This window comes from Labeo rohita, chromosome 7 (assembly GCF_022985175.1).
Source record: "Labeo rohita strain BAU-BD-2019 chromosome 7, IGBB_LRoh.1.0, whole genome shotgun sequence".
Lineage (NCBI taxonomy): Eukaryota > Metazoa > Chordata > Actinopteri > Cypriniformes > Cyprinidae > Labeo > Labeo rohita.
In genome coordinates this window covers 35,788,600-35,811,899 of record NC_066875.1, presented here as the reverse complement: position 1 = coordinate 35,811,899, position 23,300 = coordinate 35,788,600, and the positions used below count along the sequence as shown (strand labels likewise).

At 37.2% G+C, this 23,300-nt stretch overlaps 1 protein-coding gene across 1 annotated transcript in view; it reads left to right on the top strand.

Annotated features, from left to right (window-relative positions):
- The window catches only part of exoc6b (exocyst complex component 6B), a 117,382-nt gene that overhangs the window by 739 nt on the left and 93,343 nt on the right, over positions 1-23,300 (top strand). Inside the window, exons 2-6 of the mRNA XM_051114092.1 lie at positions 17,289-17,454; positions 17,637-17,684; positions 17,801-17,891; positions 19,672-19,717; positions 22,409-22,613. Coding sequence (XP_050970049.1) covers positions 17,289-17,454; positions 17,637-17,684; positions 17,801-17,891; positions 19,672-19,717; positions 22,409-22,613 — 556 coding nt within the window. The remainder of the gene's footprint in view (positions 1-17,288; positions 17,455-17,636; positions 17,685-17,800; positions 17,892-19,671; positions 19,718-22,408; positions 22,614-23,300) is intronic.

Here is a 23,300-nt window from a genome sequence, read left to right as displayed (position 1 = left end):
GTCAGAAAGTCTGACAGAAATGGTTGACATTTTGAAAAGGATGTTATGAGAGGAAACCAGTAATATTTTAGATTAGTTGGTTTAGCTTTACTTTCCTTTCATTGCCTATATTTATTCTCTTTGAGTTATTTTTAATGTCATCTACCCATATGACAGCATCATCTATGTCAAGGCATCATGACTCAACTAAAGCTGTTTACAGTGAAGATCTGCAGTGAATTTGATCTGTGATCATTAGGCTGCTGAACGATCATAAGATTCACAATGTCTTGAGCAAGTACACAGATTGTAGAGAGCATAATGTGTCATTCCTCAGCACAGTAAATTTAAGTGTACCTTTTCTCCTAACTTTCCACATAGTTGACCTGCATCTGTCAACTGTGTTTTTTCAATACTGCTACCAATCACTAATTTAATCCAGCTCCTGTTACTTGGTGACTAGTTTGTTTTACATATTGCTTGGAGAGTAAAGCTGTGTGATGCTAATTTTGGTGCTAGCGGGGTTGTGTGGGGCGCATTGATAACAACTTCATATTCTCACACCCTCTAATGGGATGTTCATTTGCAGAATGAGGACATTGTGAGCAGCCTGCCTAGCCTTGGTAATGTTTGCGTGTTTAGTCATTGTATTATTATTTGACACCAGTCTGATAAGACTAGTTTTGCCTAAAAAGACAAGGAGGTGTTTTCTTTATTATGTAATTCATGTGCATAACAAGACAGTAGAGCTAATTGCTGACCAACTAAAGAAAAATGGGAAGAAATGTAACGTTTGTGTATTATTTTTCTTTTTTGCATGGCCATAATAAGATATAAAAAATTATCTTATGGTTAAAATTATGAAGTATCAGCAGATATTTCCTTGCATATTTTGATGTAAGAAAGGGGAGGCATTCAAGTGGACTAAGTGTTTGGAGAGACATTGTGAAAAAATTACAAGCACAAGTAAATAAACTAATTAAAGTAACCATGATTGAATCATTCACACTTAGATTAAAAAGATGCATTTGAAATAATATACAATAATAAACAATATCTTTGGATAGTTCATATTTTTAGGAAATGTTCTAGAAGTGAAAAAAAAAAAAGTAAGAATTTGTTTAAAGAAAATTATGGGTAATAATTTTAGGGCTATTTTTGGTATTGTGATATTATTTCATGTCAATTAAGCATAAAATTAAATCAGATGTAATATAATCCAAATCTGCTTGAAATTTTTAGAATAAATAATTTCAGGGAGAAGAAAAATAAATAAATAAATAAATAGAATTTGGATATAAAAGTACTCTATTTAATAATAATAGAAAGTACATATGAACCTCAAAAGTAAAGGGCATATAGTAATGAGGATCAATGGAAAACTTATTTATTCAAGCTTCAGATGATGTATAAATCTCAATTTTAAAAAATTGACCCTTATGACTGGTTTTGCGATCCAGGGTCATATATAAGACCTGTATCCTTTCAAACTATCCCAGGTCTTTTTTGTTTGTTTGTTTTGTTTACCACAAGTAAGTGTGTGCAGCACACAGTGGTCAGTTATAGAGCCTATATTTCTCCTGAACTATTACCATCACTTCACGTTGGAAGGGCTTAAGTAATGCAGAGACTTCTCATATATCATACTGTGTAAGGTCAAGTTGTGTAGTAAAGCAAGGGTACATCACTGTTGTTAGCTAATTGGCTATGCGGGGCTAATGGGCTGTGTGTTCTCTCTGTGTTTCCTGAGGACAGTGGAGGGCCTTTCACATTTTGATGTGCTTTTAGGTGCCTTGTAATGGATGGAACAACACTGCCAGACATGGCTCAATAAACTGTAAACAAGTTAATCGATAACATTTTTTTTTTTAATGGTTGGCTGAGATTGCTTTCCCTTTCTGGCTCCTGATCACCGTTTTCACTGTCTTTTTTCTTATCTCCTCAGTTTAGATGTTTGTTTAAGCTTTTTTTGTTGCCTTTTTTAATGCCTCTCATTTTAAGCTCAAATGCATCCGATAGTGGCTTACTTTTAATCTGTTGACATAAACAGGTTTCACATCCTAATATCTGTATTTTAGTACTTTTTTCTAAAGGCTGAATTTTTCAGTTTTTTGTAGCACAGCTGCCAACAAATGTGACTTGTTTATCACAAAAACAGTGTGTGTTTTGTTAGGAGAAACAGCGTGAATTGGTATCAGCATTTGTACCATGGGCTGTCTGTGTTATATTGTGTCCATGTGATAGTTGATGGTCTCATGCAACGTGTGCACAGGCTGTAATTACATAGTATTTAAATAAAACTCCTAAGTGTATGAGAACTATATTTGGCCTCATATGAAGACACATCTAACAAGACTTCTGAGGCTCTAGGTCTGAATTGTGTGTGTGTGTGTGTGTGTGTGTGTCTGTGTGTGTATCAGAGAGATCGAGAATGCTGAGACAGCTTGGGCTGGCCTGCCTTAGTGAGTCAGTTTCACCAGACTGTGCTGCCTCCACCACTGCTCAGCACAGACTATAATTATTTGATTATTTTGGTCATTTCATATCAACAGTTTGTTTATGGCTAGTAATCGAAATCGTTTTATGCAGTCTGTAGTGGACAAGTAGTTTTTATTGCTCTATAGAAGAAGTGAGTGGCAGTTTCGTAATGATCACACACGTCAGGACTTGTGATTACATTCCAATGGTTAAGCCTTGTAGCATAATGCGCACATAGAAGACAGAAAAATCAGTCTGCCATTCCTTGGTCCTTTGCCACTCATCCTTTCCAAGATATCTAGAAGTTTTAAAGTGGATACTGAATGCAAAATTTACTTTTACAATGATAAAAATCCATTTGCTTCATTTTTAAATCTCCCCAAAAAACCAAAACAGGTGTTTTTCTGAGCAGTGTAACATTATATTGCTCAGGCCTCGCCCACGACTGCTGACAGTCTGTCTCATAATAACATATTTCTGCCCTCAGCCAGTTGTACGCTGTCCGACATTATTTTTGTGCTCTACCAGCTGTAGCGACAACAATATCTCGTAAGCAGTGCTGGTGTTTTGTAGTTGGATGTAAGACATTTGTTTAGATTTTGATGGTACGCACCACCGAATATACAAAAAACAGAAGAGAGGGGCGGGATAAGCAGTAGCTCATTATCATTTAAAGAGACATTCACCTAAGAGGGTCACTGTAAAAAGAGCTGTTTTTGACAGGTAAAAAGGGTGTTGTTTTACATGACCATTGAGGAATTTTAACCAAAGTATCTTGCAGACATTCATGAAGACTTTAAAAAAATCATTCCAACTTGTGGAAAATGGAAAATTCAAAACGGTCATGAAACAGGTATCTATTGTCTAAATGCACTTTTTTTTAATCTATTTGTGCACAGTTAATTCATACACTTTCATAATTCATACACTAGGTCACAAATAACAGCAAATTACCAAACAGGTTAGTAATTCCTATTTCTACTACCTTCTGTTTCCTGTAAAGGCTGGGACACATTAAGACTAATTCAAAGAACTTGCAGCTATGAAAGCCGACGTGTTGTCGCCTTGCGTCGCCAGTGTCTGGACCAAAAACTGCACTTGAACACACTGCACAGACAGCCAACTGCAAACTAAGGGCCGGGACACTCCAAGCCAACGGCTGGCCATTGACTTTCATCAGGCCGTCGGGCTAGTTTGTTTGGTGTGTTCCACACGTCAGCTCTCGTTGGGCTCATGTTGGCAAGAGTTTGCCTGATTCAACATGTTGAATTGGCGTTGGGGCCGTCAGGGCTGTTGGGGAAAGTGAGAACTGTGATTGGAAGCCGAGTTTCGAAAAACGAATCAGTGCCCGGAAACGATTTCTTTTGATTTTATAATCGCGCAATTAAATTTGTCTGCAATATAGCGTAGCTTTTCAGTGAACTACGGCTCTGTGTACTAAATGCTGCTCCATCTGAAAGCACCTGCTGGTGCTGATTACCACTGATTACACAACTGGCTTTACTGAAAAAATGTGCATGACAATCACCTTCAATTAATCGTGCAGCCCTATATATCTGCGTTTATCTCGTACATCTTTGTTTCAGTTTCTCCTTTTGAATGACGAATATATACTATTAAAAGCTGCTGACATAGACACCAAATTCCTCTCACGCAGGTGTAAATTTGGCTGTCGGCTGTAGTCTGTGTGGTGTGTTTAAGAACAGCTTTTTGTCCAGACACTGTCGATGCGAGGTGACAATACTGTCAGCTTTCATTGACGCTAGTTCTTTGAAGTCGACTTGGTGTGTCCCACCCTTTACATGTGCATTCTGAGCTTGCGTGAGAAGATTTAGTTGTCAATATCAGCAGCTTTTAATAGTATATATTCATATTTCAAATGGAGAAACCGAAACAAGGATATATGAGATAAACGCATATATATGAAATGTAAACAAAGCAGTACTTACTATTTTGAATATCAGTTATGTCTATAACTTCCTTTATTTTAAGGGGTTCGTGTTGTTATGAGAATGTTCACATTTTGGAATGCTTGGGTAAGATCAGGTAGCACTACAACAGTCTTCTGTTTGTGCCACCTTCATTTACTTGCTCGTTTTCATCACTTTCGCTTTAATGCTCGGGCATCGACTCGTTCACTAAACTGAACATCCAATCAGACTTCTCACTCATGCCAACAGCCCGGACGATGATTCAGCATGTTGAATTGGGCAAACTGCCGCCAATGTGTGGAACACAACAAACAAACTAGCCTGACAGACGCTGGCCGACGGCCTGATGTTGACTGATGGCCGACCGTCGTCTTGGTGTGTCCTGGCTTTAACACAAAGAATAAAGACTACAACTACCAAAAGGATGTGATTTTTACATACCTGGTGAAAGGGACAACCATTTTAGTTTTTATGTAGTTAATTTTTAACAACATTTTAGTGGTATTGCTGTGCAGTGTTGGAGCAAATGGCTGTCACAACAGTGACCAATCAGAAGACCACAGAGGCGGGGCAAGCGTTGCGAGATTTTGTTTCCAGTAGCAGGTTGGCATGGCAACTTTTGCATTTGATGCAGAAACGTGTGCCTTGTTGCTAGGAGACGCTTGACAAATGAAAGCTATATGCGTTCTAAAACCGGCTGAAAATATCAAACATGTTTAATATCCTCCGCCTGGATAGAATCGAAGTCTGAAACTAAAAAATCGGAGTCTGTCACCATCATACGCTACGTGATTTTCAGTGGAATCTGGCAACTCAAATTTGCAGACTGGCTCTGACTTTCAACAACTAGCATCGAATTCTCAAGATTGTAAATCTGCGGAAAATCGTGTAGTGTATTCCAGGCTTTAGGTGCAAAGACGTGTTTTATATGAATGGCCAGCAGAAACCTAGCTCAAATACTTCTGCATATATAATGACAGGATAAGATTGCTGAGAGAAAGATCACATGCAACAGCGATAATGGCATTCACGTCTATAACTATGAGGGCAAAAAAGAAATATGTAAAATAAAAATAATCTAACATTAGTTGTAATCGAGGTAAACCATTCAGTTTATTGAACAATATATGGTTTACCTGACGACTTATTTACTGTATTATAATGAAAATTATTATAATAATGCAGTGCTATTCGACATTGCTTTTATTACTGCTTAGAATGCTATAAAATATTTTGTGTGCCTTATTCTGTGTAAGAAGCCATATCATCTCACAGAAGGATTTATTTCAATCACTCGACTGAAGTTATGAAGTGAGTTTTAAGTAAAAACGTTATTAAATTTGGTATTTACACATGCTTTTCAGATGTTGGTGAACTACGGCTCTGTATATTGATGCTGTTCTATCTGAAAGCACGCACGTGATGGAGGTTTACTGCTGATTACAGAACCCGCTTTAATGACGTATGCGATATATTGTGCAGCCCTAACATTAACGGTACATTCACACGGAGCGTCGGCATCTACGCTTGAGGGAGGGTGTGGCTAAAGCTTGGTACTGACGCAGCTCTCATAGTGACATCAGCCAATCACATTACTTTTCTGGTGTTTCATGAATGTGATTGGCTATAATCTACACTATTGTGTTTGCATAAGGCAGTCAAGCTTGCATTTTCGCTTGAAATGTTGATTAGTTTGCAACTTCTGCCGTGAGCAATGCCAGTGACACGGCACAACAGACCTTTGCAACACTTGACCTCACTCCATTCAAAGTAAACAATTAAGCACCATAAGTGACCGTAAGTGACAATTGTATTAATCTCCAGTGTGTATGTGGCCATTAGAGCTCAAATGTAAAAAAATCTAAAGAGAATTTTGTATTGTCTTATCAGCCCTGAATTTCTTCAGTGTGTGTGTGTATGTGTGTGCATCTCAGAATACAAGGAATGAGCAGTCAGGTTTTTTGTCACATGCTGGAGCACAGTGACTTGCATGCTAGACACTTGACTGTTTGTTCTGCATATACCTTCTCAGCTATCACAAACTCTCTCTTACTCTCTTTCTCCATGTCTGTCTTATCCAGTTTCTTTTCAGTTTAATTTTTCGTTTCTTCAGTTTAAAAGTTTTAGATTTCTGTCTGTCTTCAATGTCCTTGATTTCCTGGACTTTGTGTGGGCAGTTGTTGACCCCTGTAGGGTGATTTCAGTTCAAAAAGAAGAGAGGACAGAAGCTTTGAAAACACAGTTCTTCGTTCCAATTATGGCAAGAGGAATGTTGTAAATATTTTGGGCTCTCCTGCATCCACCTGAGGAATTTCACAGCACTTTAGCCAATAATTGCGCAGGAACATTTTTCAAGGACTGCTTATTTAAAGAACAGAAGCTGAGAACTGTATCAGTGTCTCATAGGATTTCCATGGCTTGCATTAAAAGATATTGCAAAAATATTCAATAAAGTGTTTGGTTATATATAAAACAATGTGATAAGCTACATTTTTTTTATTTTATGCATTGCTAGGTTGTTTAGGCATGTGTGCATGTTATTCTGGTCTCTAGATATGGCTTGGGTTTTGGAACAAACTCCTAACCCTGAATATACAATTTTATGCAAAAGTTTTGGGAACCCCTTGCAGAATCTGTGAAAATGTTTTTAATAGTAGTGTTTGAGTCCCTCAAAGTCACTGCTGGAAAAGGTTCAAATATGCAAAAGCTGCTGGAAAACTGAAGAATCTGCAGGACATGGATGAACAGTGCTCAGTTTAACTGTTCAGATCAAACAAGGGACTCATGAAAAACCGTCACAAAACAAAAAAAAAAAACAGTCGTACATCATCCAGGTAACCACACACAGTATTAAGAAACAAGGGTTCCCAAACTTTTGAGGGGGGCTATTTTAATAATTTCAGGTATTTTTTGGTCTTGTGGACTATATGTAAACATCTTCTGTAAAATATCTTACTCATGACAGTAGTAAATAAAAAAATAACATGTATTTTGTATGAGCTCTCTTATTTTGTTAAAATTATTCACATTTTCACAGATTCTGCAAGGGGTTCCTAAACTTTTGCATGAAACTGTAAGTAATATTAATGGTAAAGTGGCAAACAAAAGTTATAAAATTATAAATTTTAACCAATCTGGAATCTGGAAGCACAAAAGCACACACACACACACACACACACACACACACGTCACCAATCAATTGTCTTACTGCTTCCCCATTTCGTTCCATTTACTTGCTGAACAGTGGGGAATCTTTAGACCGGCAACTTATGACCTTCAATCACACACATTTAACCTGCAAACAATACCCTTGATGATGAAGGAAATCACTTACAGATCTCCAACTTCAGGGCGCCAAGACTGGAGCAGAGGTCTGGAGCTAGTTGCAAGAAACGCCTTTAATTATGAAAAACTATATATACTGTTTATAGTTTGTGTTATAACTATGGGTTTTTTCTTGTGTTCTGTTTTTATTATAACAGTGGTTTCTTTACTTTAGACATTTCTTGCAGTTGGGACCTGAATTGTAAGCTACCTACATGACTTGGAATAAAATTTTAAATGCTTTGCTTTATTCTGTTTAGTCTTAATGATCAGGTACTGCTAAGCAGAGCAAAGTTTTAGGCTATGGTTTCCTATGTTCAATGTTTTTGCAGACACAAACCTCTGCAGAGAAGCAGAGACCAATTTACCACAAAGGTGCAGCCAGGTCCACACCCAGTTGAGTCACTGCAAAAACACACACGAGATTGCTTGCAGGCCCCGCTGTAAAACTCTGAGATGCTTTTGGTTGAAGGATATTCAGTGGGCTATGGCTGCTTTAACTTCTCTAAGTCTTTTGTTTGGTATTACCAGAAGTGCTTAAAATAATTTTTCCTTTTCTCTCCACAGTGAAGTGGTGGTTTACTAGATTAGGACTTTGATAAGATCTTAATGGCTTCCGCTGTTTTAAAGACAATCAAACTGCCTGTTGTTGTTTTTATTTAGTTGATTTGTCTTCCAAAAAAAAAAAAAGGCCAGATTAAGTACTTGTACACAAAGTAATATTTTATTTGCTTTGTCCATATACAGTGGCATGCAAAAGTTTGGGAACCGCTTGCAGAATCGATGAAAATGTGAATAATTTTAACAACATAATACAAAATGCATGTTTTTTTTTTTTTTTTTATTTAGTATCTTAGTGTCTTAAAGTATTGTTTAGTATTGAGTAAAAAGTTGTTTAAATATAGTCCACAAGACAAAAAATAGCTGGAATTATTAAAATAACCCCCTTCAAAAGTTTGGAAACCCTTGGTCCTTCATACTATGTGTGGTTACCTGGATGATCTGTGACTGTTTTTTATGTGTTTGTTCATGAGTCCCTTGTTTGATCTGAACGGCTAAACCGAGCGCTGTTCTTCAGAAAAATTCCTGCAGATTCTTCAGTTTTCCAGCATCTTTTGCATGTTTGAACTCTTTCCAGCAGTGACTGTATTATTTTGAGATCCGTCTTTTCACACTGAGGACAATTGAGGGACTCAAACACAACTATTAAAAAAGGTTCAAACATTCGCTCTAGACAGAAACATGATGCGTTAAGAGCCAGGGGGTGCAAACTTTTGGAATTTGAAGGTAAATTGTACTTAATTTTTCTTCCTTGAAACATGCGAGCATCTTCTGTTGTTATTCCGAAGGGCAATACTCACTGAAAAAGAAAAGATATTTCAACAAAATAAGAAAATTTGGACATCTTCATCCTGTTCAAAAGTTTTCACCCCCATCACTGTACATCAGTGTTTTTTTCTGGCATGTTGGCATGGATAGAGCATTATGCAGATTTTTTTTTTTTTTTTTTTTGCTATGTTATAAAGTCCGGTTTTTAGGGGGAAAAAGACTGATGTTCTCAGAATTGCAAGTTTCATGTCTCACAATTCTGACTTAATAACTCCTAATCAAGTTAGATTTGAATTGTGAGAAAGTATTGTGAGATAAAAAAAGCTACTTGTCATGTGAGCCCATGAAGTGGCAACCACTGCATGAATAAAACATCCTTTTGCATTTCTCATTGATATGATTGTGCTGTTCTTCTCATTTAAGTGTAAAACATTTTATACATGTCATATTTTTAGACACAAGTTTCTTGGTGCACCTTTAATTTTAATCTGTGATCTTCAGTTACTTGCAATGTGCCTTTGCGTTGGTTTAAACAGAACTGCTCTCTAAACAGTTAGATTTAATATTGACATTTTGTGCTCTGCTGTGTGCAAGAAGTACTTGCAAAATCTGTAATGTTTGTAAAATTTAGAGGTTGGGCAACATTCTGTGTTGCTTAGTGCTTTACTTCTGGCATTGCACTGCTACACACATCATTTATCAGTCTGTTGTAACATGAAGGTTTTACTTGTTTCTTACTCCCCAGCTGTTGCACTAAGGCCTGTCTCTGCCCTCACTGTTGCTGTGTTTATACCCACAGAGAAATTTACAGTTTCTAGGGTGACTGCTACTACCTTTCTCTTCTTTTTTTTCACTCCCACTCTCTGCCACCTCCCACAAGACCTTAGATTTTTCTGTGCCATACGGTTCCTGGTGCATACCTCTGTTTTTGCATGTTTCCATACATGTGTGTTCTCTCTTATCAGTGCTGTTGCTGGAGTCTTTAGTCTATAGATTCATACACTACCATCCAAAGTTAGGGGTCAGTAGATGTTTTTAAAAGAAGTTATGTTCACCAAGGCAACATTTGTTTACATTTTTTTTTTTTTCTATTTTTTTCTCTGCATAAAGAAAATTTACTACAACTAGGAAATACACGTCCATAAATTCATAAACACAATTTTTACTGGGATAATTTGTATACTATGCTGAACATTACTGATTGGACACATTCTTATTAATGCTCTTACTTTCACTTTTTGCAGTCTGCAGAACCTTGTATCTGTCAGTCGGCTGTCTTGGTGAGAATTGTGATAAATCAGAATTAATAATTCAGTTATCATCTGCTACCATCACTGTACTGCAATAGTGTTTGCCTTGGCTGAACAGCACTATCAACTTTTGTGCTTATTGTAGTGAGTGAGAAGAGATGTTCAGTATCTCGTGCCTTGTTGTTTTCTTACAGCTAATAATCACATGTGAACGCAATCATTGCTCTCCCGTTTGAATAATTCCGTGTTATTATGCTAAAAATGACATGCTAGAGTTGTATTGTTAGGTTCTTTGTTGGTTAACTTTATACAAAAATAAATCTCAAAGGTTAATGAAATTACAGATTATTTAGGGACACAGATGAGACAGTGATTTGAGTCATAAACTGCAGTGACTGTAAACTGTTCCCTCTGTTAGACAGTGATCAGATTTTAGTGTTTAGCCAGCACACTGCGTACGACTATTTCCTCTTTTAGAGCTTCTAACGTTACCTCAGATCCTCCAGATGGAGTTCAGCCCTTGCCATCAGAGAAGGATCTAGTCCAGGGTCAATAAACCAGAACCTGAGGGCCAAACTTTGTCCAGGACAGTGTTTGCTTTCAAAGCCTGTAATGTATGAGCATGCAGATACCGCATGGAATGAATCTTATCTCTAAAGTAATTATATTGTAAAAAGCAATTAGTGTGTGCCGGTATGTACATGTTTTATAGTGATTTACGCAATAAATGACACATTAATTTCCTATATTCCTATAGTTTTATTCTTGCTTATCAATTCCATTGATTAGTTGTTGCAGCCATAGTCAGGGAAACGAGAAAACTGAATTTTCTGCCAAATTGTTACTGACTGACATTTAGCACTTGTTTCTATTTGTACACCAATTCAGCACTTGTTTCTATTTGTAGTATATGGGTGAAGTGCCTTGCAAAAGTATTCATTTTTTTCACTTTATGTTGCAGCCATATGTTAAACTGCTTTAAATTACTTTTTTCACATCAACCTACACTCCATATACCATAATGACAAAGCACAAAACAGGTTTGTAACAACTTTGCAGATTTATTAGAAATAAAAAACTGAAATAAATCCATTGCATAAGTATTTCTGGGAAACTTGAAATTGAGCTCAGGAGCACTTATTTCGCTTGTAGATGTTACTACACTTTGAGTTAAACTGTGGCAAATTCATTTGAATGAGTAGGATTTGAAAAGACACACACTCCTCAGAAAAGGTCAAAATAACTGCCTATAGTGCTCAGAAACAGGCTTGTGTCAAGGCACAGATCTGAGGAAGAATTGAGAAAAAATTTCTGCTGCATTGAAGGTTCACAGAAGCATGTATCCTCCATTATCCATAATATCCAGAAGAACAACTCTTCTTAGAGCTGGCCTCCTGGTCAAATTGAGCAGTTGATGGAGAAGGGGCTTAGTTATAATGGTGACCAAGAAGCTGATGGTCACTCTAGTTGAGCTCCATGGTCAGATATGCTGATTGGAGAAACTTACAGAAGGACAAACATCAATGCAACAATGTACCGATCCAGTCTTTATGGCGGTGTGGCCAAACTTAATCCTCTCTTCAATGAAGACACATGAAAACCCACATGGAATTTGCAAAAAAGCACTTAAAGGACCCCCAGACTGTGAGAAACAAGATTCTCTGGTCTGATGAACTCTTCGGAGTAGAAAAAAAGCTCTGTGCACCAAAATATTAAGATAGCCTTAATGAAACCCAGTCCAGAGCATTCAGAACCTCAGACTGGTCAGAAGGTTCACCTTCCAGCTGGACAAGAACCCTAAGCACAGAGCAAGAGTGGCTTATAGACAACTCTATGAACGTCCTTGAGTGGCCCAGCCAGAGCCTTGGCTTGAACGCAATCAAAAATTTCTGGAGAAACCTAAAAATGTCTGCCAGCCCCTTTCCAAGCTAACAGAGCTTGAGAGATGAAGAGGTGAGGTGAAGAATGGTAGATAATTGCCAGTTGCAGATGTGCAAAGCTTGTCGCATCATACCCAAAAAGACTTGAGGCTGTAAAGGTGCTTCAACTAGGTACTGAGTTAAGGGTATGAATATTTATGCAATGTACTTATTTTAATGTTTTATTTTTATATCTGTTTTTTGCTTTGTCATTAAGGTATATGGAGTGTAAACTGAGAAAAAATTTCAGTGGTCGGTACCAGTAACATTCCACGCTTCTTGGTACCATTTTCGGTAACATAGTTTTTTTTTAAATACAAATTTAGTAAATTCTTAATTCTGTTAATAATTTTTCAGCTCAACTGCAGTCATCTGTTAGCTTTAATCCATTCAGTGAAGACTAGGCAGTGGTTTATTTTACACTTTTTACCTCTGTTGAACTGCCTGGTACAGTAAGTTTGAAAAGATAGAAGTACAGATCGGTAGGTGTGCTGTTACATCATAGCCAGAAAAGTGCACTGCTATTGTTGGTGTGAGGTGCTGACGTGTGTTTGCAGGCCTTCTAAGTTTAGATCCTGTGCTCTATTTCCGATCCATTCTGTTTCCCAGCTGCCATTGAGCTATCTCTAGATTTTAGTCTGCCAACAGGATATGACATAATAGCGCACATAAGCATAGGTTTCCCTTAAGTTAGTCGAGGGTGACGACAGTTTACAGAGTAAATGTTCTTAATAAGAATGCTGTGTAACAGGTTCAGAGCAATGTTGTCATGCCTAGATTGAATGAATTAGACTGCATTTGCTCAAATAGATCCAGTATAATCTAACAGTAATATTGTGTCATTCAAATTTTAAATGACCGTAGTTTATGCCTGTGATGGCAAAGCTGAATTTACAGCTCTGTTTTTAAAGGAATGGAGACACAGATGGCCTTCAGTTGTTCATTTTATGACACCCTTGGTGTCCATATCAGAGCAGAAAAGCACAGTAGTTGCAGAGTAATGGTCCATTGATTTGGTATAACACATTTCTGGACATGATGGCCTTTCTTTCAGTTAAGTGACAGGCATGTTTGTATGTTTGGAGAGTGTGTGTGTGACAAGTTTGAGTGGAAACAGCTTTTTCTCTTTCTCTCTCTCTCTGTCACATGTCCATTATTTCTCTACCAGAGAGTGTTGGGAAAATGTCAGGCTCCAGTTTTTTTCAAGGAGAGTATCACATTTCAGTTTTGGGAACGTCGCCCTTTTTCCCCAATAGTGCTTGTAACTGTGTGAGCCAGAAGTGATGTCCTATCGAGTAAGGTTGATTTATGGTTTACCCATGCTGTGAAACAGGGAAAATCATTACAATAATGCCTGATGCTTGTTTATTTATTTATTTTTTCAAATAACTGGACTGAGAGATGTTCTTTAGCCAGATGCTGTAGAGTCTCACACAGCTGGACCACTGCAGCTGGGCTATTTATGATTTGTTCAGCTTTTTGTTCCCATCTCTGTAGTTGTTTTTGTGAGTCTTGCTAAGGGAGTTGCGCAACACAGATTATTGAAGATGACCCTTGCTTCCAAAAAGTTTAGTGGTTATTTTTTCTTTACTTTTTCTTTATTTTTTATTAGCATTCATTTATTCATTTATTGTGTTTTTGCCTATGATAGAATGTCAGAGGAGACAAGAAGCAATGGGAGGAAAGAATCAGAAATTTTTCCAAAAAAAAACAAAAACAAAGTGCCCTCATACCCCCTATTAAAAGGGTCCTGTTATGCTCTTTTACAAAGTCATAATTTACATCATTACAATACCTTTCTCCCCAGCCTGGCGCAAATGGCTCGATTATTTCCAGGTTTGATGAAGGCCTGCCTTCCGAAAAACTAAATGTGTTGTGATTGGTTAGCTGTCCCAGTGCGTTGTGACTGGCTTAGACCGTGTTCTGTACTGCCACGCCCCTTGCCAAAGCAACAAGTTTCGTCTGCTCTATTAGTTAAAGGGGTCATCGGATGCCCATATTTCACAAGTTGATATGATTCTTTAGGGTCTTAATGAAAAGTCTATAATACACTTTGGTTAAAAATTCTCAATGGTAGTGTAAAACAATACCCTTTTTACCTTGCCAAAATCAGCTCTGCAAAAATCATCCCTTTCTGGTCGAGGCTGCTTTAAATGCAAATGAGCGCTGCTCGGCTCGCACCTCTCTTCTCTCTGTGGATTGACGAGCCTGTTTAGTTTAGCCACATTTAGCCGCTAAACTTGCTAACTAGCACATTATTAGGAAAGGTGATCGCAAAGATTTATTAAAAAAACCCTTATACTCACTTCTGCTGTAAGTGAAGCTGGATCACGAATGTTTCGAACAAACATAGATGGATATATGTAGATCGGGAGGCGCATTCCCTTCACAAACAAACGTAATCCACTGCATCTTCAGCAGCTCAGATGTCGGGAGTGAATGACAACCACTACATTCATTATTACATCCAGCAACACAACACGTCAATCACTCAATTCTTGTCTAACTTACATCCCTGCTCCAACATCAAAACATGGAGGCTGGACTGTTTTATTTTAAAAAAAACACTCGCATTATAAATGAAGCGATTTACACTCTATGATGAATAAATCTTTTAGCACACACTGCATACTTCTATGGCGTGGCTCCGACACGGCCACCGGAGCTGATCGCGGCCACTCTAGTCAATGCTTGTGTTTATACCAGCCGCGCTGTGGCTTGTTGAGGCCTCCCAGAAGTGGCTCTCTGCTAGAGTTAGGCTAATCCCCCACCTTATCCGTACCCACCCCCCAACCATTTTAAATATCTGCTCACTGATGTACTTCATTGCAAGGCCTGGCCAATAAGGTTGTGTAATTAGCAGCCCATAACGATCCAACAATCGTGCCGAAGTCTTGCCAATGATTTTTTTTTCTCCTCATTTGAGGACGTAGTTTCTGTTTCATGCCAACTTTTAATAGTCATTTCTGTCCGTATAGAGTATTTTAGGCATTGCGTGACTAATTGTATCATGTCTGCCCATTTGTCTGTCCCAGTGTTCGTTTCTTTCCTGTACATTTCCTTCCAGCATCTTAGATAAAAATGCTAAATTCAGGTTTGGAAGTGTTTTTACCTTGCAGCCCTGGATTTGAGGTGTGTTTACTGTGTGTGGGTGTTTGTGGAGGAAGTCATCAGTGACGTCAAGACTGCGCTAATGGAAGGAAGATATTTCCTGAGCCACAGGAAGGCTGTGCTCAGGTGAAGCCTTGTGCTGGTGTGTTTGTGTCCTGAATTAGTCTGTATTTTACTGAAAAGGATATAACATGCTTCCCTGACAGTCCTTATTATGACATTGTCTACACTATTAATCATGGTTCATTTACATATGATAACCTCTGTCAGGAGAGTGTGATATCTACGTCATGCAGAGAGGGACAGGCTCCCCCTGATTCAATTGAATTGAATTGAATTGAATCAGATCTAATCGAATTGTGTTCTGTTGTCACTTGTTCTAGAAACCTGTTGGTATGTATCTCAGTCAGGTAGATTCCGTACTTAGTTTTATGCAAAAGAAAACATTGCTATGTGGAATAAAGCAATTTTTTTGTGTGTTTGCAGAGGAGAAGATGGGGTAATACTGAATATATTTTGAAATTGCCATTTGCTGTGTTTGTTCTGGTTTCAAAAAAAAAAAAAAAAAAAAAAAAGAAAAGAAAAAAAGAAAAATATATGCACTTACAAGTTGTTCTTGGATTCATCTGAAGTTCTGCGCTTCTAGAGGAGTGTTTATTTCATATCTTTTACTGCCATCTAGTGGTGAATAACTAGTGTCAGTGAGCGTGGAAAAAGATTTTTTTACAGAGACTTAATTTGCATTCACTCACTCAATCAGAAGAGCTGTCTCATTTATAAAGTCGTTGATTATATTTGATAAAAGACACTGAATATTGAGTAATAATATTTGGTTTGACTGTACTGACACTTGCATAATGACAGAACTTGAACTGAATTGGCCTGGGTTGACATCACTTGTTTTCTCCAAAGGTGCTTAATTGTCAAATTGACTGGCACAATGTGAATAATGATTTTGGTTACACTTTATTTTAAGGTGTCCTTGTTACGGTGTAATTATACATTCAAGTACTGAGTAATATTAATTAACTACATGTATGTATTATGTAATTAGGGTTTGGCTTAGGGTTGCTTGCATGTAATTTTGCATAATTAATTATTATTTATAATAGTAAGTACATGTAACGTGTAACAAGGACATTTTAAAAGTGTTACCATGTTTTTTTTCGTGTACTATAGAATTCCTTATGACTGAATTGAACTAATTCATGTGTAAATGTTAACTTTACAAAGTTATTGAACTGAGTCAGTACTATTGTTTAGAGTTATTTTATTTTATTTTATTTATAGTTTTTCATTAAATAAAACAATGTTTTTGTACAATTTATGGTTGCCTTTTTTTCTGTAAAACCTATTCAGTGTATTTACAGTCTCTAATTTTAATTCTAAATATTAAAGCTTTTATAGAGCAATGAAGTCTATATATTGTTTGACAGCTCTATTTTAGATATTTTCATACCTAGTTTTGGCCAGGTTACCTATTTTAAATAAGGTATAGACCCACTTAATGAACGAGTCTAGATCGGATCCGGTTCGGATGAGTTGTTTCATCAAGGGGTTCAGATCAGATCTGGGCCCAATGAGCTACTCCATCAGCAAGTTCGGATTGGATCTGGGCTGGTTGAACCACTTTATACGTGGATACTGGTAGGGTCTGGACCAGATCTGGTCTGGATCCGTAATCCGGATCCCTTTTCTGTTCTGCATCCGTTACGCTGTGCAAGTGGATGGCTATTCGGATTCGTCCGGAGTCATTTTGCTATCTGGGTAATTTCAAAACAACTAAATAGCAACAAGGCACTTCCTGTATCTTTTGCTAATCTTTTCAGTTGTCCTTTTTTACATGTGGAAGCAATCAGTAATAGTATAATTTGTTGTATGTAGCATAGCTGTAATGTAGACTACATGTGTTTTTATATATAGAAATTTTGACACTGTCTCTTTTTTACCCTTGTTTTCCTGGAAAGGTCTGTTTATGATGGGCAGGAACATGGACTCTTCATGGATAAACTGGAGGGGCGGATCCGGAATCACGACCGCGAAATTGAGAAGATGTGCAACCATCACTTCCAGGGCTTTGTGGACTCCATTACTGAGCTGCTCAAAGTGCGCGGAGAAGCCCAGAAACTCAAGGTGCAGAAAGAGGAAGTGATGAAATCCTAAAAACCAGAAAAAAACAGGAAAAGAAAAACATTATTAATTAAACTAAGAAAAGTTTTCAACCATTTGTGTGTAATAGGTCATGAAAAATCCAGACATATATATAGGTTCTGTTTTGATTGCTCCTGGATAATTGGTTGTTTTGTCTTCTTCAGTGTCAGGTGACTGAGACCAATCAGAAGCTCCAAAATGATGGCAAGGAGGTGTGTATTCTGCTTGCTTAGTTTAGTCTTTGATTCAGAACTTGTAACATTATAAGCAAATATATTAGTATATTAATAACATTGAGCATTATTAAAATGAGTTCCCTTTCTTGTAGCTCCTGACATCGATGGATGAGCTGAGACAGTGCCGTCTGCAGCAGAGGAATATCGCCACCACCATTGACAAACTCACACACTGCTTACCAGGTAAAAACTAGGCTTGCCACGATAGACGGTGTTGACGGTGTTACCGGTTTTAAGATGCAACACCGGTGACATCACTTTTCCACCGTGACTCCGTCCCCATATATATATATTTTTTTTTTTAAGTATTTGTTTTTTTATTAAATATTTATTTGAATTAAATGGAAAATATAATTCTAAATAATTTATTTAAGACGAGAGCATGCACTATAAAAACTGAACATGGCTACAATGCGTCATATTTCATTTATCACGTGAGGAGAACGAGAGGAGTCGAATTTACAGAAAGAGAATGGCGGACGATTTAGTGTCAAAACGCAATGCAAAAGCGCCTGTTTGGCAATATTTTGGGTTCAAACCAAATGCAAACAGGGAACCTGAAACTGTTAATGAGGCAATCTGCAAACTTTGCCTGACAAAGGTGGCAGCATCTGGAGGAAACACAACTAATTTATAAACACACCTTCAAGCGCGCCACAAGAATGAGGCTGCCAAAATCTTTGCGTGTGCACAACAAGCTGCGCATCCGAGAGAGTGTTCAGCACGATGGGGAACATAGTGAGCCCCACAAGATCCCATCTTAAGCCAGAGATGGTCAACATGTTGGGTTTCCTGGCAAAGAACATGTAGACTGCACTGTTAATAAATGCCAATTTATAGTGTTTTTGTTTATTTATTTATTTTTTTAAAGACTGCTGACTTGTCATTTTTGTAGCCTAATGTCATTTTGGAAGTTTTTCTTTTATATTCGTTTCTTGTTCATTCGTTTAATCTTATTTAAACTTTGTGCAATTTATTTATTTATCTTTCTATTTTATTTTCTTATTCGTTTTAAAAATGTTCTAACATAGGCTACGTAATAAACGTTCTATGGTTGTTATTTGTTTGGTTCCAACTTCCACAGTTTTTTCAGCCTGTAGCATTGTTGTGTTTTTTTTTTTTTTTTTTTCGTTATGTTAATAAAAGTTCTGTGTTTAATATCAGTGATTTATTTTATTTTTTTGTTTGTTTCGCTGTCGTCCATTCAAACAATTGACGCCGAACTGCCAATTCCCGCAAAACTGAAAGTGAAAGTATAATACGCACGCATTTATAAGCTATTTAAAAGCAGAAAAAAAGAGGAAAAGAGGAAACCCCCACCCCCACGGTGATACCGGTATTACCGGTGTTGTCACATGTCGATTAACCGGTTGGGAAATTTCCTCATCGTCACAACCCTAGTAAAAACATCAGGCTTTTAGTTACTTTAGTTACTGTTTGTTGTAATTATTTTTTTGAAGTTAATACTTTAGCAAAGATGCATTAAAGTGATACAAAGAGGCAGTAAAGACATAATATTACAATGTTAAATAACGTTACAAAATGTTTCTATTTCAAATAAATGCTCTTCTTCGTTGAAAAAAATCCTGAAAAACAAAACAGCACATCAGAATGATTTTTGAAGGATCACTTGACACTGAAGACTGGAGTAATGGCTGATGAAAATTCAGCTTTGTCATCACAGGAATAAATTACATTTTAAAATAAAATAGAAAGCAGTTATTTTATATTGTAATAGTATTTCACAATATTATGTTTTCACTGTGTTTTTGAGCAAAAATGATGCTGAAGTCTCGGTGAGCATAAGAGACTTTCAAAAACATTAAAACATCCTACTGATCTCAAACTTTTAAACTGTAGTGTGTGTTTTTTTTGGGGTACTGCTTGAATGTTCACAAACTGTTCTCTTGACTGTTTTTCCATAATTTCACATGTATTTTGTTTTTTTTTTTTTTTTTTGCAGTGTTGGAGATGTACAGCAAACTGCAGGAGCAGATGAGAGCCAAAAGGTATGACATGAGCTCATGACTTTTTTTGTGTATGCTGCAGATGAGCACTAGATGGCACTAGAGATAAACTTATCAAGGTTGAAGTTAAATACAGTACACAAGTGCAGTTCAGTACCCAAAACATTTTAACACCTTTATTTAAAAAAATAAATAAATTTGAGAACAGGACATTTACAGCTGGGAGAGAGAGAGCGAGGTGTTGATGATTTAAACAGACCATAGATCACTGGACCACTGTAGTATCTCATCTAGTCTGATGTGACTGAAGCAGTGACCAGACGAGAGAGAGAGCTTTTCACATGTCTGAGATGTCCAAAGCAGCATTTGGCAGCTGTCAGGAGTCAGACACAGAGGACACATTTGGTTTGGATTTTCTTAGCTGTAGCAGCTGGATACATCGAACTGTCCCAAATCTCAGCATTTTCATGCATCTTTCTTATTTATGTTTTTTGTCAAGGACAGTAGACATATGACAGAAAGATGGAGGGAGTGAAAGGGGGGAACCGGGTGGAGATGATAAAGAATTTTAACCTGCATTTCTATCTATTTATCTCTGTCTATCCTCATGAGCGCTCAGCTCTTACAAGCACGTTGCAGCTTTCAGGGGCCATCTGTGAAAAATGTTTGAGAGAGTAAAAAAAAATTATTTAAAAATAGGACTGCTGAAGTTGACTGTAATTGAATTCATGATTTGAATTGAAAATAATCATGCATCTAAAATCATTTTGGTAGTGTGTCGAAAGAAAACACTAAATACAGAATCTTTTAGAAGAATGTAGCGGTTTTTATTAAAAAAAAAAGAAAAGAAATAGTTTTTAATATAAAAATATGAAAAAAAAAAAATAAAATAAAATAAAATAAATATATATATATATATATATATATATATATAGTTGGCTTTATATTTTTAAAAAGGTGATCCACCGCAAAGCAATTGTCGTATTTGTGGGTCACAACAAAAAAGCTAGTTCCAAAGTTGTTTGAAAAGTGCCACGCTAACTGTTTTTGAAGCATTGACTTTGCTGTCTTGTCTTGTCCTCTGTGTGACCTAAGCATCAGCATTGGCCTGCAACTTTTCCATCCATTTTGTTTTTTTATTTATCTCTGCTCTCCGTGTTTCTCCGTCTCTCTCGTGTGCTTGGTTTTGCCATTAGCCTGGAGGTAGCGGCAGGGTCGGCCAAGAGAGACTCTCTCCCCGGCGTCGGGTCTGCTGTGTAATGTTGCGTGACTGTGATGCTGTATTGAGTGTGTGTGCATGTGTGCAATGAGCATAGCTCATCTCTGAGATCATCTTGATTAGGTTAAATTGTTATCATGCTGAGATCTGAGTCTTTAACCAAAGGTTAAGAACATGCACTGCATGTGCAAGGCGTGATAATAAGGATGGCCTGGGGAGTTTTTTGAGAGTTTTGGGTCAGTTTAAATGACTGCCATTTGCCCTTCAGTGCAATCTTATGTTTGTTGGTCATGTACAGTAGGTGTGTTTTTATGCTTAGCAAACTTAAAGTATTGGATTATTGTAATGTATTTAATTTTTGTTTCTGCTAGAAGAGTGAGAGTAAATTGTGATAATCTTGGAAACCTTGGAATTGGTAATAAATTTAAAATGTTTAATGTTACAAAATATTAAAAAAATACATACAATATACATAAATATACATCATAAAAAGTTTACATACGCCTTGCAGAATCTACAAAATGTTAATTATTTTACCAGAATAAGAGGGATCACACAGAATGCATGTTGTTTTTTATTTAGTGCTGACCTGAATAAGGTATTTCACATACAAGGCATTTACATTTAGTCCACAAGATAAAATAATAGTTGAATTTATAAAAATTGCTTTGTTTTTTTGTTGTTTAGTCCCTTGTTTGTCTTGAACATTTACATTTCCTGCTGTTCTTCAGAAAAGTCCTTCTAGTCCCACAGATTCTTTGGTTTTTCAGCATTTTTGTGTATTTGAACCCTTTCCAACAATGACTGCATGATTTTGAGATCCATCTTTTCACACTGAGGACAACTGAGGGACTCATATGCAGCTATTACAGAAGGTTCAAATGCTTACTGATGCTCCAGAAGGAAAAATTATGCATTAAGAGCAAGGGGTGTAAACTTCTGAACGGAATGAGGATGTGTGCATTTTTCTCATGTTGCCTAAATATTACATTTTTTTTCATTTAGTACTGTCCTTCAGAATCTACAGAAGATGATTACATGTTCCCAGAAGACAAAATTAGTTGAATTTAGCCTGATCTTCTAATTCAAAAAGTTTTCACCCCTGGCTTTTAATACATCTTTTTTCCTACTGGAGCATCAGTGAGTGTTTGAACCTTCTGTATTTTGTACGTGCATTTTGTATGATCACTCTTATTTTAGTAAAATAATTAATATTTTGCAGATTCTGCAAGGTGTATGTAAATTTTGACTTCAATTGTGTATGAAAAAATACAAAGTATAAAAAATTTAATTAACATTTAAAAGTATTACAAAATATTTAATTTATGTATACAAAAATGCCACAATAAATATTATTTATGTAGTAATTATTCATTTCTTCATATAAAATATTTTTGTCACAGTTGTTGCTTTGTGGCAATTGAAAAACCTTATTGTTGAGCCCTGCGTGTGAACTCATTTGAAGTAGCAGGTATATACACAATCATTTCTGACCCTGCTGTGTTCTACCCCAGATACTACCCAGCACTACGAACCCTGGAACAGTTGGAGGAGAGTTGTTTGCCTCAAGCGGGATCGTATCGTTTCTGCGCCATCATGGCAGAGAATATCCCACGCCTGCGCACACAGATCAGAGACGTCTCCATGTCTGACCTCAAAGACTTCCTGGAGAGCATCCGCAAGCATTCGGATAAGATCGGAGAGACCGCCATGAAACAGGTGTGTGTGCTTGTGTGTGAGTGCTCGTGTCTGAGTAATGCCTGGAGGTGTATCAGAACCATTCTTTGACAGCTGCCTCATGTGCTCACATCTGACCTGACGCTCACAGCTGGGTTGCAGCGTGAGGACTCTGAGGGAAGGACGAAGTCCTTGTTCTTCAGTAGTTCAATGTGCTTTTCCCCCATTTTTCCTTTCATCTTATCTTTGACCATCTAGTCATCCAGTCTGGAGGAAAAAGAGCTACCAATCTGTTCTGAATCAAAGATCGTTTCAGGTCGATTTTGTTTACGCCAGAGGAATCGTGGAACACTGTGTATGGACACTGCTTCAAGGACAGTGCACAGAGACACAGAGAAGACCCAGGGAACACATATGAGAGAAATTGAGTGGATTTTTCATTGGAATGCAGAAAAGTCCTCTGCTTTCTTTTACAGTTATTAGACCAAGATGGGGCAAGGAGTGCATTAGAATATGAAACGCCAAATAGACATTAAGATCTCCCAAGCACTATAAAAATCTGGCCTCGCTTTTTCCACTCTCCTTAACATATCTTTCTTTGCTTCCTTTCTTGTCCTTCTACACTGAGGAATAAAACTAATCATCATAGATGTTATTGTGCGAAAGCTCCATTGGTGGTGGTTTTCTAAGGCAGGCATCACTACTGCACAATTTAGGGGCATTTCTTTA